At 39.2% G+C, this 17,726-nt stretch overlaps 1 protein-coding gene across 5 annotated transcripts in view; it reads left to right on the forward strand.

The window, feature by feature from the left end:
* The window catches only part of LOC119226434 (protocadherin-9), a 159,529-nt gene that overhangs the window by 109,146 nt on the left and 32,657 nt on the right, over nucleotides 1-17,726 (forward strand). For 3 of the 5 annotated variants that reach the window (XM_037484432.2, XM_037484416.2, XM_037484423.2), the window contains one exon: nucleotides 4,402-4,603. In XM_037484432.2, the coding sequence (XP_037340329.2) occupies nucleotides 4,402-4,603 (202 nt within the window). The remainder of the gene's footprint in view (nucleotides 1-4,401; nucleotides 4,604-17,726) is intronic. The other 2 variants (XM_037484440.2, XM_037484450.2) reach the window with 1 other exon arrangement.

The following is a 17,726-nucleotide window of genomic DNA, read 5'->3' on the forward strand; positions in this document are numbered from 1 at the left end:
ATGAAAAGCAGAAGGCAGCTGACTTCGGCTCTGGAGAGGCAGCAGGAGCAGACTACGTCAATATAAGAGGCAGAATCAAAGACGGGGGAGATTTTGATTTATTTGTCACTTTTTATTTAAGAGTTGCTTACAGAAACAAGTCTGGGAACTCTTTTTATCTTGGTCTCTTTCTTCTTTTTTAAGCAGTCTGAAAAGCTAGTTTTTGAGGGTGTCAATGTCATGGAAAAAAGAGCCCCGTCTGACTGAGATGTGATGCACTTCCTCCCAAAGGAATGTTTGGATGTTATGTCGGTGTCTGTCATCTGCTAATGTTTTACTTGATTTGATGTTTTATGGAATGTTACAGCCTGTCAGGGTTGTGCAGAAAGGCTGCAGGGAATATAGTGCGACACCCAAAACATGAGGAAAGATCAAGACTGGGATATATATTATTTTATATAGGTTTTAAAAGAATCTAACAGTACTCATCTTTGCCATTCTGTTGTTTCAGCCAGTGTTGGAGTACAGTAATAATAGTGCAAAGTTGCAAGATAGACAGGGAAAAGAAAAAAATCAATCAGCATGACCATGTGGAACAGAGACGACAATCATGTCCGTGCGGCCTTTATTGATTTAAAAAAATGAAAAGAAAATGTATTTTCAAAGGTGGCCAGTAGATGGCACAGCACCTTTGGTGTCCAAGGGTAAGAGAACGAGCAAGACAGAGAAAACTAAGAGATATCTTTGTGAGTTTTGTTTTCCTGGTTGACTGATCCCCCTCAGTGGTCTGATTGTGAGAACGGACTCGTGGGAAGTGTTCTCTCACCGCAGGTGTCAGACTGCTGTTGGATGAGATTATTTGTGGGGGTGATGGGGTTGCATTATAGTGTGTGTGTGTATGTGTCCGTGCACGTGTCTGCTCAGTGCATGCTTCCGCTCATTGAATGTCTGCCTGATAGAAATGTAGTGTTATATTGACTTCACGAGGGAAACAATGCACTGCAGAAGTTGTTTTTGACTTACACACTGTGCTCCATATGGCCACACTCAGGAGGAGAAAGAGAAGCAGAGAGGGAGCAAGGGAGCGCTCATAATTCCTATTCCTATTTGTTTTCTGTCGCACAAAACCAAAGTTGTATCAGCTTTCTGTTCTGCGGGATTGAGTCTTTACTGCACATTGATTCAGTGTATTTCACCCAGTGATAGTGATTTTCAACCGTGTTGACAGAAGATTTACACCTAGGTGATTGTTCTATGTTTGATCAAAAAAGTCGTTAAAATGCAAGCTGGATGAAAATAACTGATGGACATTTGATTAATACATGACATTGCTATTTACTTTTCCTAAAACTAATAGTGATAATGATACTAATACTCATTGCGTGTACTGCCCCATTTGGAACTAAAATCGTGATGGTCTCCTGTCAGATGTTACCTTCAGTTTGCTACGTTTGGTATCCTTTCTATGAAGAGCCAAGGGCAAACGCCATTCTGTAGAATCCTGCAGCCTTGCTGGAATTTAAACCCTCGCAGAAGTAGAAGTGCTGCAATTCTGCTTAGTGTTTGTTTAAGTGTGTTTGGTCAGGCAAATTATAAAAACAAGCATATAATAAGGGTTAGCAGCAGTGATAAGCCATAATATCTTGTAAACTGGCAGCAGGGATAGTTTAAGCGGGTGTTATGCTAATATTACTTGTGACTGTCAGCAAGCGGGAAATACATATATCTTCAAACATGCTGCAACGCACAAAAAAAACTCATGTTCAAACACAAACAGACAACACAGGGACCAAGATCATTTATGCAAAACTAGGGTTTATTATAAAAGCCTATGAAACAATATTTAGCAAATACATCTAAATAATTGTATAATTTTGGCTTGTACAGTATGGATGGATTTTTAAGTGAAAATCTTCATACTGGTGGACATTTTTTGCACTTTAGGGCGCACTGTCAATAGATAGTCTATTTTGTATCTTTTTTTCATATATAAAGCGCACCGGACTATAAGGCGCGTATTGAACCACACAAAATCGCCAGTAAGCAAAACCAGGATTAATCCATAAGGCGCTTCGAATTATAAGGGGCACTGTCGTTTTTTGAGAAAATTAAAGGCTTTTAAGTGCACCCTATAGTGCAAAAAATACGGTACTCTACATGGTGTCATGAACCTTTTTTAGAAAAGCTTACATAAATTGTACATCAGTCCAAATCTTACAGCCTACACACTTTAGTGGATAAACACCATGTTTACAATACACTTTCTTCAAATCAGGCAACACACTAATCCAAGTTTGCTATTCAGATAAACACCATTCATAGTATTTGTATGTACAAATAAACAGTTGCCTCTTTAACTCTGGAAATAATTTGTCTAAAAGCTGCCATTGTCAGTATAGCTTGCTTAACACTTCGAGGACGGCCCCCAAAAAAAGAGACGGTTAGCTTGCCCAAGGCCACATCCTTTAGCATCAGCAGGAAGAGAAACATTAGAAGCCACCATTAATTAACTGCAGATTCCCCAAAAATATAAAGTCTGAATTTTTGCCTCCCCCATTGGCTTAACCCATCAAATATTTTTAACACATAGCACGCCTCACCTTAGGTGAAGATGATAATATATCTCCTACTGAGGATACTTTAGCTGTCACACGGACAAACAAAAGAGAGAGCCCCGTTAGAGCCCCCCCACATCCCCAACCCCCCCACCCGTTATGTCATCTTCATCTGAAAATGCCAGATCTGATCATCTGCCCCTTTATAATTATTACCGGTGACATTTATCCAGATTTATACTGTTTTACAGGACCTTTAAATTTAATTGTTCTTCATTCTGCGCTTTCAGTTGTCCTTGGAGACTGTCAATGTGAAGCAATTCTGGGAATATACTGGACTTGTTTGCAACAAAATGTCCGTTTAGAAGGGCATATATATATATATATATATATATAGCTAGGATAAAAATAAGTATAAAAGTTAAATCCACCATGACTCAGCATTAACGACATGCAATACACATAAATGTCATTGCCCGGGCCTTTGAAAAAAAAATCGTTTTTGTCATTTCAATTCATCGTGTCTATAATCTGAGTATTATATGTGTCATTTCAACACCGCTGGGCGTGTAAGGACTGACATCAGAAAGGTTTTGTAGGATGTGAGGTGCAGATTAAGAGCTTTGTCTATCAACCTATCGATCCATCTACCCATCTATCTATCTGTCTTTCTCTCTGTCTATTCTAAATCATTCATCCCTCATGATAATTGAACAAAAGCATTTACATCTGAATCCATCTTTTATTTCTACTCGTTGCCCCCTAACCACTGCCTCCCTAACCGCCCCCTTTTTTTTCTTCCTTTATACACTTTTTGGGCTTAATTGAATGTTGCATTTTTCTGGAGCAGTTCTAAAATATATAATGAGGTAATTTGCATTAGACTGCAGATTGGGTGACCTTTGCTTTTGCCAATAATTACTGTAAAAGCCGTCTCTGTCTGTCATCACCAAGGATGTGGCGGGAACCTCTCTGTGCTCACGAAAGGTTAGCTGGAGGCTTGTGTCTGGACTTATGAAAAAGCCCGTGGAAAATGTCATTAGAGCAAGGGGAAAAGACACTCGGAATTAACAATTGGAAATTCAATCAGGATGGCTTTAAAGATGGTTTGTGCGTGTATGTGAGTCTTTGTGCATTTTTTTCATTCATCCAACAGGAGTACTTTGCAACTTTAATTTGTGTTCACACATTTAGGGAACAGAATTCCAGGTTGGAGAGAGCGCACAATGTGGGGAGAAGCACAGCCTGGGGGAGACTTCTGTGCAACCCTTCCGGCCACTTGGATTTTGACAACACACACTAAACAATTGGGCTGTGAATACCCATCGAGAAGTCCTTACAAACATGATAATATGCCTCCACCAAAATCAAGAAATTTCCCGGCGTTTATTAATTAATGCTGATATTAAATCACAGCATGCATTACCCATGCGCTAATAAAAGGCTCACCAATTTGCACTTTTCACCTTGCTCAATTTCTGTAGCAGTGCATAATTTTTAATTTGCATGCAGTTACTGGTTGTCGTTGTGCAGTGAAACGTGACTGTATTCACCATGTGTTGCCTCCCCTTCCATTTGATAACGCGGTAAAAATAGACATTTTATTCCGCAATCATTCTCACCTTCTGAAACGGAAAATGAACTCTCCTATTCACCAATTCCATCCTGACTTGAACATGTTGAATACATTTTCCATCGTTCAGACAACCGCTTAAGGCTGCTCAGCTCACACTGCAATGCTGATCAGTGCGTCGAGCCTGAGCTCGCCGAGCTCAGTGTCAAATCACAGCGTTTAGAAGGATAAAACTTTGAGGGGGCAGAGCAGAGCGCTAACATCAGAGGCTCTGTTTTGTGCTCTTGGTTCTAGTCGCAGCGGCGAGTCACGTTTCACCTGCCGGATGGCTCTCAGGAGAGCTGCAGTGACAGCGGTCTGGGCGACCACGAGCCTGTAGGCAGTGGCACCCTCCTCACACAACCTCTCCCTCTGGTGCAGGCGCAGGACGACTTCTACGAGCAGGCCTCGCCCGATAAGAGGACTGAAGCTGACGGAAACTCTGATCCCAACTCTGGTGAGTTGTAATGATGTGTCATGGCGGGCGGCCATTGCTTTTTAATATGAATGCATGGTTTGTTTCTTTGTGATCCTTTCCCCATATTTCTTATTTGCTCTTTTGCAACATGTGTGAGTGCCGTTCCAGGTATTTTGAAAATTTTGAATTTTAGTTAGTGGTTATTGTATGCGTTGTGATACTGTGTTCTCTTTTAAATACAATATGACTTTGACTCAATTTTCAGATCAGTGTAGGAAGGTCTTGGTCTCGAAGCAAATTAATTGTGATTCAGATTTTTTCTTCAGGGACTAAAGCTCCTTGAGCTGAGATGATGAGCAGTCACGGAAAACAACATCGGACTCTACAAAGAACTCAAAGTACAAAATAGCATTTAATTTGGAGTCATTTGATTGCGCAAGTAGGTTTATAGTGGATACAGGAGCAGGTCATTCATTTAATCATCCAGACTTGTTCATGTCTCCCAGGAGCAAACCTGGGCCTCCCAAAGGCTCCTCACCTATTTGTGAAACTCATTTGATTTATTTAGAGATGATTTCCCAGTTGGAAGTCTTGGTTCTCAGCTGAAGATGTTAACTTCCCACCATTTCTGGTGGGAATGTACATCCCCGACCTAGTTTTCTCATTTTATCATTAAGAGGTGAACCGCACGCAACGATGGAGCGCATTGCCCCAAGGTCGAAAGCAGCTCGCCTGCTGACGGTGGAGCAGCAAGTGCTGCGCGTGAACTGTGCGTTGGTACGATTTCATCCAGACTTTAAGTTAGCAGATGCTCTCACAGTTGGCAGATGTACTCTGCGAAGACCCACGGACTCACTGGAGCTGCAACTAGTAAAGCCCACTGACAATGTTTTGTATATATTTCTATAAAAAAGTATAACAGTTAATACTGTATGTCTAAAGACAGTATTTATTCAAATCCAGGCAAAATGGTGAAACATTCTTGAATCCCAGAACAAGGTCATGGCTGATGTCTGTGCAAAACATTTAGTCGAAGTCAAATTTCATTCAGACGCTAATTGATGTCTTGTGCGTCGGTACAAGACGGCATTGGGCGAGACAAAGTGCTGAGAATGAGAACGTATTAGACACTTGGCTGACCAGGATGTGCCACGTGGTGTTTCTGTTTAAATCAGCCCATACACATTTATTCTACATAAGCATCATTTTAGTTGATCATATATTGCAATTTCAGGTGACCAGACAGGGGACCTAAGCTAACTACAATTAAAAATCGTGCTAATACGTACCTAATGAAACTATATCAGTATTGAAAGGCTTGAAACAGTGTATATTTACACTTTAGATGTTTTATACGTGGAATCCGTCTGATTAAGTGTAATAGCAAAATTCATGAAAAGCAAGCAAACAAAACCAAAACAAGAACACAGTTCATAGATTAACAAACAAAAAAAATGACACTTGTCCCTTTGAACAGATATAACTTAAACAGGAAATCAATAATAAAAAACACACAGTCTCTCAGACTATTCTCTATAATTTAGATGGACCTATAGATGTGTATTTGAATGGTGTATTTGTTGCTGCGTCCAGTGTCAAGCTCAATCAATGTGGAGCATTGCAACAAAGAACAACCTCATACTTCACAAGCCCTCATGCAATCAACAGGACTGCTTCAAATGACTATTTATTTCACTACATAAAGCATGTTTGTGTTTCCCTAAGAAAGGACAGTTTTTTTTGTCGATGCGTTTTTCCTGTCAGCAAACTATTGACAGTGACAACCGTGGTCTTTGGTCATTGACCTGCTGCTTGGCGTTATAATGATTTTGTGTCGTGCGTATGAGCGATGTGTTACCTGCTGCTGGTGCTCTCAAACACACAAAGTCAGTGGTCTCGGGTTAACTAGTTCCGAGTGAGTCTCTGTCAGGTTTTGAAAAAAGAAAGGCTGACTTCATAATATAACTGCGAGTCTGTTGACACTGTTGTATTCCAAGAAAACGTGTAAAGTATCTCTAACACTTTTGCCACCAGGGGACATTTTACATGAGGACATTGACGAAGGGTGTTTGTGTTCAAGGTTTAGCAATGACGTAGCTGACATAGTATATAGTAACTTCAAAAGCATTTCTTAAAGAAATCTAATTTTAAAAGTTATGTTTGCAGTCTTTGCTTTGTTTTTAGGAGAATATTGAAAAAAAGAGTTAGTCTTCAGATCGCGATGAGCAGTAAGTCCTCCTCCTGATAATCAAGATGATGGGTGGTTAAATATGTATTCTACAGTATTATTATTATTATTATCGTTTTATTTTCATTCAGTTTTCTTTAAGATCTCAATACCAAAATTAAAATAAATCAAGTTCATTGATCATTTAATTTAGTGATGAACTGAATCAACCTTTAACAATGTGTGCCTTGTAATTGACTAATGCTCCTTTATGTAATACAGGAAAGTTGTTAGACCTATGGGTAGGTTGTGGCTTTCATCTGAAATAAAGAAAGATGTACTGTGGGACTTGTGAGAGTCTGATCTCCAAAATGATTTTGTCTGTATTGAATGGAGAGGTTCATGAATACATGTTTCCTCTTTCTTTGTGATATGAAGTTATTCTTGCAGCTGTGCAACGCTAAAAAAGATTACGTTTGTAAACAAAACAAAAAAGAAATAAATCAATTAAACATGAATGCCGAAAAAATAACAACAGATGGTGATGAGGGATATATTGAGTGAACAATATGATATTCCTTTGTGAAGACAAAAACAAAGTTGACAGTAATGCATGAGCGGGTGGTGAGCAACTTTGTTGATGGAGGGAATAGAATAGATGAGTTGATTTGGTTAAGTCTACTTTGATAGATTCAGCCGCTGGCTCTTGTCCTTGAGAGGTGCAACTGTTGAAGTTTAGAGCAAGACTCTGGCAGTATTTCTGTGAAATGGCATCCCGAGTAGAGAATGCTCTCCTTCTTTGTGTTGTAATCCAAGCTTCTACTTTTAGTCACATATGCTGGCAATCATAACAAAGAGCGGTGAAATTAACATTCATCGCATCGCAAAAAGTGACACATTTGATGGGCACGTAGTCATTGGTGTTATGGTGGTAAGTTTGCAACATTCTGTTGCTTGTCTCATAAAATCTAAGGAACTGTTCCGTCAGGCGTGATAGTAGCTTGACAGCGCCGCATCATAACTCAGAAAGAGACCAGCTGCTTGCAAAAAGTCATGAAACTAAAGTAAAGACCTGCAACAAAGCCTGCTACCTGTCTTGAATCACAGAGGTTCTGGAAATCACTCACACGTCAAATAGACGGGTTTGCGCAAGATCACATATGGACTTGTTGACAAATGTAGAATAAATGTAGAAAAGAATTCGTCCCGCTTTGGCACACAGTCAGTCACCAAAATACCAAACCAGCAGTATAGGAAAATAACCTCTGACAATCCCAAGAGTCCACCAGCTGGTGTGTCACTTTGTTCTGTGCCTGCATTGAGACAAGAAAAGGGGCCTCAGAGACCCACAACACGGGGTGGTGCATCGTGCTGTCTTTGGTCTTCCTACAGTTCTTTCTTTGAGTTGGTACAAATCAGTCTGCACTACCAGTGTTTTTATTTTATTTCTTCAAACATATATAGATCTGCAAGACAGGTGATCTTGATTTAAGGTGACCTCAGATTTAAGTTGCTTTCAATTGATATTCCACTAGTTAGTTTGGTTATATTTTACATTGTGTCTTACTGAGCACATACACAAACATACTGACTTGAGATTGAAGCGCTTCAGTCGCCATTCTATTAATAGCGATTAGTCCTTCAGTTAGAAGGACAGTAAAAGCCTTATAAGGAACTTTTAGGAACGCTGCATGTCCCTCTGCATGTTGAAGGGAGATTCATCTCGACAGCTTTTCACCAAAAGAAGTAGATCAAATAAGCAACCACGTCCCATACTCACCATATAAATGCATATTTTGTATAAAACATAATTCTGTCATCAGTAACATATATGAAAAAATAAAATGAATTGATGGCTCGCTCGCTGAGGTCTGTCAGATTGGTTGTGCACGGAGGGGAGTACCTAGACTACAAAGAAGCTGAAATAATACATGACAGGAGAGTGCCCAGAATAAAAAGAGAGGAGAAGAGGCTGAGACAGGGAAGTCATGTTTATTTATAAAACATTTAAAACCACCATTATTGACTAAAGTGTTAGATAAATTATTTAAAAAGCATAGTGGACAAGAAAACACAGGGCCATTGGATAAAAACATCACTTGCACAATCACAAATACACAAACACACACACAAACAAACACACACAAACACACACACACACACACACACACACAGAAAGGCGAAGGCAAATAGAAATGAACTGAGATGAAATGTGAATGAGTTGTTTGAGTTCCGCGAATCTGATATAATGAGGAAGCTTGTTGTTCGACAGCCCTTAAGACGATGAAACAACCGAGAGCCCCATGTCTGATGACCTGAGAGATCGTACGGACAAATGCGATCAAAATAATCAGAAACTATAAGAGATCAGCCTCAAAAACTACAGAATCTTAAAAGGATTTCTGAATCGTCCCAGTAGATGAGTGAGGAGAGCCAACAAAACAAGTAAAGAGGTCACACTGTGATGCCAATTTGGCTGAATTGGAATAATGTACTAGTAGTTTTCTCCCAACATAGAACAATGTTCTTCCAAGTGTCACTGATCTTTCTCCTACCGTTTATAGCAAAAACCTTACAGCACATATAAATGAATACTTTCTAGAGAATAAAAACACAGGTAACTAGATGAAAACAATAAAAAGAGAGTAATTGTAACCCAAATGTGTTTTTTGATTTCATGCATTTGAAGTCACAATGCCATAAAGAAACATAAGGTTTATAGAATTGTGTTTAAGCCTTTTAACGATCCTTCTCCAAAACATTCTATTTATAATACCAATGAATCATTTTGTAATGACCAAAATAGCCATAGATATGAACTAAAACTGTACAGTGTACCATACCGCAAATTTAACTTTATTTTTCACACCTTTGTTATAACGCTTATTATTCTCAGCACAGCACACATTGGCTACAGCAGGCCCAGTTAAATTTGTAAAGATGAAAAGGATGTTCATGTGTGTGAACAAGTCAATAAGACAGACTGTTGCAGTTGCTGACTTGTTAACTTTAGAGTTCATCATCTAATGCGTAGTGTGCAGTAGAACTTTGGTTCCTAACCCGTATGTTAAATATTGTTGTTAATTTGTCCCAGAAGCGTCATGGCGTTGTAAGGAGAGCCTTTATATAATTCATATCCTAAACACAATCTTTGCTGCATACCACAGCATGGGCTGTGGCGTTTGTCACCATCACTGACAGTATGAATAAAGGGGAGAAATGCTCTGTTCATCTGTGCACATGTATTCGTTTTTGACACAAATTGAAATGAAACTCTAATAATCAGACCATGTAATTAAATTATAATGTTAATCTTTAACAACCAGCAACACGTTTAGAAAAACAGAGTTGTGTTAGTGGATATAATCCCGGAAATGATCTCAGTGGAGGTGGTAGATGAGGACAGTTTGGAACTGGAAGAAATAAAGTAAGTCGTGACTGAAGTGGCTGGCAAGATCTTGAAAGAGTACGTACGAAAGAAATCAAACGTACGAAACAGCATAAAAAAAGAAGCATGCCAACGCAAGCTTGCAGGGGTTGGGCAGGAAAAAAACTCAAGTGAGACCCTGTGGAGTTTCATAATTATAATTATATATCTTTTCCATCTTCTCAAGAGACAAAATTAAGCTCTATATGTTAGAGTAGTATTCTTTTTCGGTTGTGTAATGTTCCGCCATCATATTGATCCTCGCTACAGTTTACAAAGCCTTTTGCAAGGCTGCTTTCGTACTTTCTCCCCCTCAGGTCAGTGAGACTCTCTATTAGTGTTAACACGTAGTTTAATAAATTACTTTTTTTCGATTTCTCACAGATCAGTGGCTACAACAGTCGGATCACATTGTGCTAATATGATGCATTGCAGAGGATTGTTGAATGAAAAGGCTCACCATGTGCGCTTTACAGTATTGTCCTGTACATTTTACTTTACTTAATTCAATAATTGAATTATACAATGTGTGAGGGGCAGACTCACTAAACTGATCCTTTTACCAACTTTCTTCAAATCACATGACATTTATATAAAATATCAAATGTGTATGAAGAACAAATTCTGTAGTCAACACGTCAAAGACCCCTGGGTCATAAATAGCAGCAACGATGAATATTCATGTTTTGTGTTCATTGAAGTGCTGTGGCTAACACATTCACCTTCCACTAAGAACACATATTGTAGAATATTTAATGCCCGACCTAATGAACTGTCGGAGGTGGAGAAGCCAATGTTGGCAATTATTGTATATCTCAACATGACTGAAGATTTCAGCTAGCAGATAATACTAAAATATCCTCCTACTCATGCATAATTAAATCCCATTTAAGGTGAATCAGAGTTGAGTTGGCACACTGCATCTTTGCACCTCATTTCCTTTGAACATACCTTTTTATCCAAGGTTATTATGGCTTACTATAACCGCAAGAGATAAAACAACATTACTGTAATAGCACCTGCAGTGACTCTTTGCATGCATCTTTCCATGAGTTGGCATACTTGTATCCACCCTCCTTCATCTCCCAGGATTTACAGCCGTCTTTCTTGCGACATGTTTCATCATCTTGACGTATTCGAAGGAAAGTCCTTTTCAGAAAAAACAACTCTGGCATTTTTTCTTCAAAGTCTTGACAATACTTTCAGGCAAACAAATCTTTTGCTGAAATTACATATATATATATATATATATATATATGTATATATATATATACATATATGTTTACATCAGTTAACACTCTTATGCTAATGGTTGAGAATTGACAAGTTGGTGCAAAATACGTGGAATAATTCCAAGGTGGGCCTTAAGGGTTTCCATCCGTTTTTCTGTTGCAGCGGCCTGGTCAGGTAGTCGAGCACTAGTTGAACTTTGTCTGTTTGAAGATGAGCGATGTTAACAGGAACACGGTTCACCAAAATGGCTGGTTGCACTATTTATGCTCAGGAACATGACCAACTGACAGGTACAGAGGATGAAGCACATAGGGAGGAGGGCTGAGTGGACACGGTGCTTGTTGAAATAGCACAATGTGACTGGGAGAGGGTAGCCGTTAAGGGGCTTGGAAGATAGGACCAAAATGCAAGGTGGCTATGTTCTCTACCATGAAAATGGAACCACTTAAGCCATCAATCATTGATTGAAAAGGGATGAAGGATAACTCCGTTGTTGAAATATTCTGCTCCATCCCAGTCTGCAGTGCTTTGTTTCCAATATATTCCAAATGTAAAAAACACATGATATTTAAATGTGACACTCAAACAACCAGGACTTTTTCACAAACGGTGACAATACTAAATATTACATGATTTTAATATAATTTATCTGAATGATGGTTACATATTTTATCACAATATTGTAAAAATATGCTTGCAAGCAAGCAAGATCGTCACTGTGCCATTTTTTAATGATGGTTAGCGCCAAATTTCTGATGCTATATTTCCCTGGCGTCCAAATCGTCTCTCTGTGGCAGAGGAGATTGGCAGCTTCTTTGCTGCATTTTACCTTTGTGCCACCCGGCTTGTTGTCAAGGGAAATGCTGGATTATTGTGCCACACAAAACTGGAACAGATTTATTTTGCAACTTTACTTAACAGTTCTAATCATTAGTGAATAAAATGTATGAGTAGTTTACTGCAGACTGTGACAAGACAAGCTTTTATTCCCAATTCAAGTGCTACTTTAAGTATTCAGTAGCACAACAATATACTAACATAACAATACTGACTCAAGTTGTTGCTGAGCTGGCTGTATATTGAGCACAGATGGGTATCCCTCTATTCCCCAGCCCCAATAACGACCAGCGCTGTAGCCTTATAGAGCAGAAAATTTACTCACAATGTGTGGTAGCACTAAGTGTCAGGTTGAGCATGGCCAAACGAAACAAACAAACCAATCCTAGTAAATATCATACCTTACCTTCGCCCAAAATAAAAAAAATATATACGGGTCACTTACCTAACAGGAAACGACCCATAGAGCCTTTAGGCTGGAATCTACCAAAGGGTAAATCCGCTCGATAGGATCTGCGACCCCCACGGCAGAGCAGCACGGCCTGGTTGTGAGCTGAAGGAGAGAAGACTCCACAGGCGCCCTCTTAAAGGAGGTCCAATCAGTCCTCCGTCCATCCACCGGCTACTCAAGAAACAAACAAAACGCAGACACACTGTACAGCACCGCCCTCAGGCACCGAAGGGTAATTTGATCCTACAACACTCAAAGTCATTACAATATGACCGCAAGTTAGTTGCTAACATTTATTAACATCAACGTTGGCTTTGTAAATATTTATGGGGAAGCGCTCCATTTAAAGTATTTGCAAGACCTTAAGGATACACTACTTACTTTTTTTTTTGTTCAAAAGTAATGAAATCCCAAAAGAAGTCTCAAAGACAAGCGTTGAGTACGATGCCACAGGTTGTGCTGCTGCTGAGTCTCGTCCGGACTAACACATCTTTACATATCCTTAGGCCAGTCCCTTATTACAACCATGAAACATATGTTGCAAAGACGTTGCCAGCACTATAGCTGTCTGATTTTATTGTTGAGTATTTATCCACAGCAATGCACGAGACGATGCCTTCCATGAATGCGTTAATGTTGAAATGAGGTCAATTTAAAAGCATTGCTTCAGTTGAATACGAGTAACAGATATACCCGCTGAATAACTGACTAACTCGGTGCCAGAAGCTTTTTTGTTCCTGTAGTACAGATGCCCAGCAATTGACTATTCAGGATAAACAAATACAAGGCTGTCACTCAGTCTGGCAGCCATCCGACCACCTCAGTCACAGACAGCTAGTGATGCCAGTGAGATGGTGGGATGCCAAAACAGTAGATGGATGTCACAGGTCTTTTGACTCGAGCTGCATGCTGAGGAGACAGACCCAGAGAACCTGTTTGCATATGCTTTAACTCTATATCTATAGTTTCTTACTCGTCAATTTGTTCCTATGCAGGAGACATCTTCCATCATAAAGTATAGTTCTGAGTCATTTCTACTTGCCAGCAGTGGAATTAGACAGTTTGTTTTAATCCTCGCCAATCTGTGTACTCTTTTCTTAAAGTGAATTCTGAGGGATGATCTATGCATATTTGCACTTTAGACTCCCCTTAAACCCAGTTTGGCCGTATCTGAGTAAGTGTGTGTTTGTGTGTCGCGCTCATAATCCCATTGTGTGAAGAGGAAGTAGCAGGGTAGAGTAGCTAGGGCCTCTGACCAAGCCTATGGGTGGGTGGCATGCATTCATAAATCAGGGAGCAGTGTTAATCTCTCTCAGGTATTGGAAAGCCAGCCCTCAGTAAATATGTTGCCCCAGGATAGAATGGGGTTTAAAGGATTTCTGTCTCCAAAGAGAAATTAGGCAGGAGCTTCAGAAGTGAGCTAAATGGAAATGCTTGCTGGAGCAAACAGAGAGCAGGGTGGTGCTGTCAGCTAGTAAACATCATCTCAGAGTAGCCTCAGTCATTATCGTGGAAGTCGGTGCCAACAGCCAGTGTGAGCAGACGGGTGGGCTGATGAAGAGCATCTTCTATGCTGATGATTAGTCACAATAGGGAGGAGAAAAATCTGACGACTGTTGGATTACACTGTTGGGAATGAGAATTATTTGTGCAGTAAATTGATTGGCAAATTACAGTGACTCTCGCATCCCACCCACTCTGTGCCGTGGGACTTTTCAGGGGAAAAACATTATAAACATAATAACTTAAATGTAGGTTCTTTTTAATATTGCATGTGCATATAATTCAAGAATGTGAGGTGTCTAGAAATTGAAATGCTACAGCTAATCAGAATTTTTTGAGACGCCCTGTTTCTTCTTTTAGTTTGCATGTGAATTTGGCTGTATTCTGTAGGTTTTCATTTTCATCAGACCTTGACTATTACAAATATTATAATTAAATATTGAAAGGTTATAGAATACATGTCTTTGAATCCATCAGCTTTCATCGTCCATGTATTTAACATTCTTAGGTAACCTTATTTCTAGTCTCAGAATGATGTCACTTGTCAAGTGTTTTTTTTTTACATTTGTAAGTTTAGAGTCAAATTAATTGTGAGATGAACATTTTGAATCCACAATAAAAATGATTCTCCATATTTCATCTTAATAAATGTTCATTGTACTGATACTGTTTTTAATTGCTTAAAGCAATGCTCAATAAAATTATTTCTGTACATGTAAGCCAGATAAAAGGGAGGTAAGTAAAGTGATACTACATGAAAAGAAGGGTAGGAAAAATTCTCATGCCGTGATTTGCTTTTGATACTGCAGTGATAAGGTGATAATACAACATGAGAATGTAATACAGTAATTCCACCCTGATAAAGAATCATTGACTACCCTTTATTTCTTCATTTCTTCTTTAAAAAAAACCCTCTTAAAGATTCATAAGGGATTCAAAGCTTCATAAATAACACAGGAAGCCAACGGAGTGCTGTTTTTAGTTTTGGGCAACATGGTAACTCGTCTAAGTTCCTGTCAGAAGTATTGGCTTAACTTTACTTTTAATATTTTATGATAGAAAAGACAAGTATCCTGGGAGCTACAATAGTCAGGGTTATGATCAAAACTTTGAAAATCTTTTGATGTAAAATCCAATTCAGGCAATTATGGATGTGGTTTTGAGTAGTAAAGAAATACTTCAATCCTTTGAGAAATTCTCTCCAAGACCATTTGTGTTGTCTCACACAGACATGGATAAATGGGGTCTCCATTGAACACAAAGATAACACTTGTATCTGTAGCCTATAGGTTATTTACTACAGTACAAGCCACATGTGAAGTTTACTATATACACATATAGACCTATTGAATATTACTGAACACAGGACGACATTACAACACAATAAACTCTGATAAATTCTGAATGTGTGAACTCTGAACTATGGATTACATCTGCAATTATTTGTTCTAAATGTATCACTAGTGGATGGTCAACATCCTCAGTGACCGAGGAAATGTCATAATGGGGAAATGGATTGCATCAATTTAGATCCAAGATTGTTATCCAGCCTTATATTAGAAGTGCATTATCTTATATTAAACCTTGTGCACCTCTAAATATGATAACAAAACAAGTAATAATCCTTAATCCCCTCTAATCTGTGACCAAATTGATCGGTCGCTCTCGCTATCAGTTTACTTAACCAACATCTTGCATCCATCAGGCATATCTGATGGTCATTGGAAACAACATCAATTGTCTGAGAAAAAGCCACATAATCCAAAGCAGTTTTTTGTGCATCCTCTGCCTTGAAAAAACTATATTCCTATTGAAGATAGAAAACAGATGAAAATATTGCGGATTGGTATAACGAGCATCATGAGCAAGAGATAGACGGATGGCACTTCTGCAATTTCAAAATACTGACGGAGCTTTCATTCCTAATAAAGAAACAAAGAATTTTTCCCATATGTTAAACAATCGAGACATAGAGTTATATCTTGCAGACGTTGACGTGTAGCTTCACAGCTCATTGCATCATTCCCTCACATGAGCAAAACTCTGTATTTTTAAGCACGGACTTGAAAATAAATGTTATTCACCTCTCTCATTAGCTATTAGCTTCAGTAATCTCCTTAAGTGTTTTGGCGAATCACAAACCTCAGCGTCCCCTGTTGCGGTGTCAAGCAGCAATACAAACCTGAACACTGACACTCAAAGAAAAGGAAGAGACTGAGAAAAAAAGTGTGCGAGATGGAGAATATTTATACTGAGACAGCAACTTAAATGGGTTATCATAGCATTAAAGGTCCCCTCTGACTGGGCTCCTTCAACATGTCAATGTGAGGATTCTCACAAAGAAAACGGTATCTTCAGAGAAAGCTGCACCTTAACCCTGGTGAACTGATCTGGGGGTAGTGAGCGCTGTGATAGGGACTAATCCCTTGCTGCGACTGCAGAGGAAACCCGGGGGAAGCGAGGAACAAGCGCTAAGAAAGAGGCTTCTGACAGTGGTGCCGTCGCCGTGATGAATCCTTTCAGTGGCCGTCCCAAAATAGGATGGATTCTCAAAGCGCGTGTATGCATATGTGTAAGGGGGGGGGGATTTGTTTTTGTGCAAGTGTGTGTCTATGTGTGTACAGTCAACTACACTGAAGCATATGGCGTTTGGCTCATTGAAACATCCACCAGGAACCAAGCCGATGCCTTCTGGTTAATTGCAGACATTTAACAATTTAGAACTGGGAGTGTGACACTGAGAACTCCAGCAGATGTTTGGAAGGTCCCAGTTAAATAAATAATTAGTGCTTCCTGGTTGCACATTAGATTACATTGTTTTGACTGGGGATCCAAACAATGTTTTGATTCTCAACATGTGGGCAAAATAATAGTATTTATAGACTGATCTTTTCTGGTTAGCTGATCCATAATACATTTTTATATTACATTACAACAATTCTGACGTCATATTTCACTGACCGGTTGTCCTGTAATAAATATACCAAAACATATTAGATTAGATTTGTATATCGAGGCATGACATTTGGGACAAGTTTTTACCAAACTCACTTTTTGTTTGAAGTGTCTCTAATTAGTGAAAAAGATACAAAAATGTAAAACTAGGACGGTCAAACATGAAACACAGTGAGGAATTTAATGCGACCAGAGGTTGGATTTTTTAATTTTAGTAAACGCCAGTCAAAAATAGCTTAAGGCACACAGAATGAACCACGGTGAGATATAATATATGATAACTTCCCAAATACCATGTCAGATCACTACTGATAAGCCAATGGAGTTCACCACGACGCGCTACAGACTTGCTAACAATAGAAAAAACACAGGCACCACATTATTTGTTTGGTCATGAATGTGTCATGCAAAATATCTCAGAAGCCGTTGATTTGCTTTTGACATGGCTCGGTGGAATGGTGCATCTCACTGCAGCCTTCCACTATTTAAAATGACAGTGAATTGCTGAAGGGGATCAACAATTACAGGTCAACAAAAGGCGACATATTTGTTAGTGACATGCTGACGGGGACTTCGGTAATGGTAGAGG

Source organism: Pungitius pungitius, chromosome 4 (assembly GCF_949316345.1).
Source record: "Pungitius pungitius chromosome 4, fPunPun2.1, whole genome shotgun sequence".
NCBI lineage: Eukaryota > Metazoa > Chordata > Actinopteri > Perciformes > Gasterosteidae > Pungitius > Pungitius pungitius.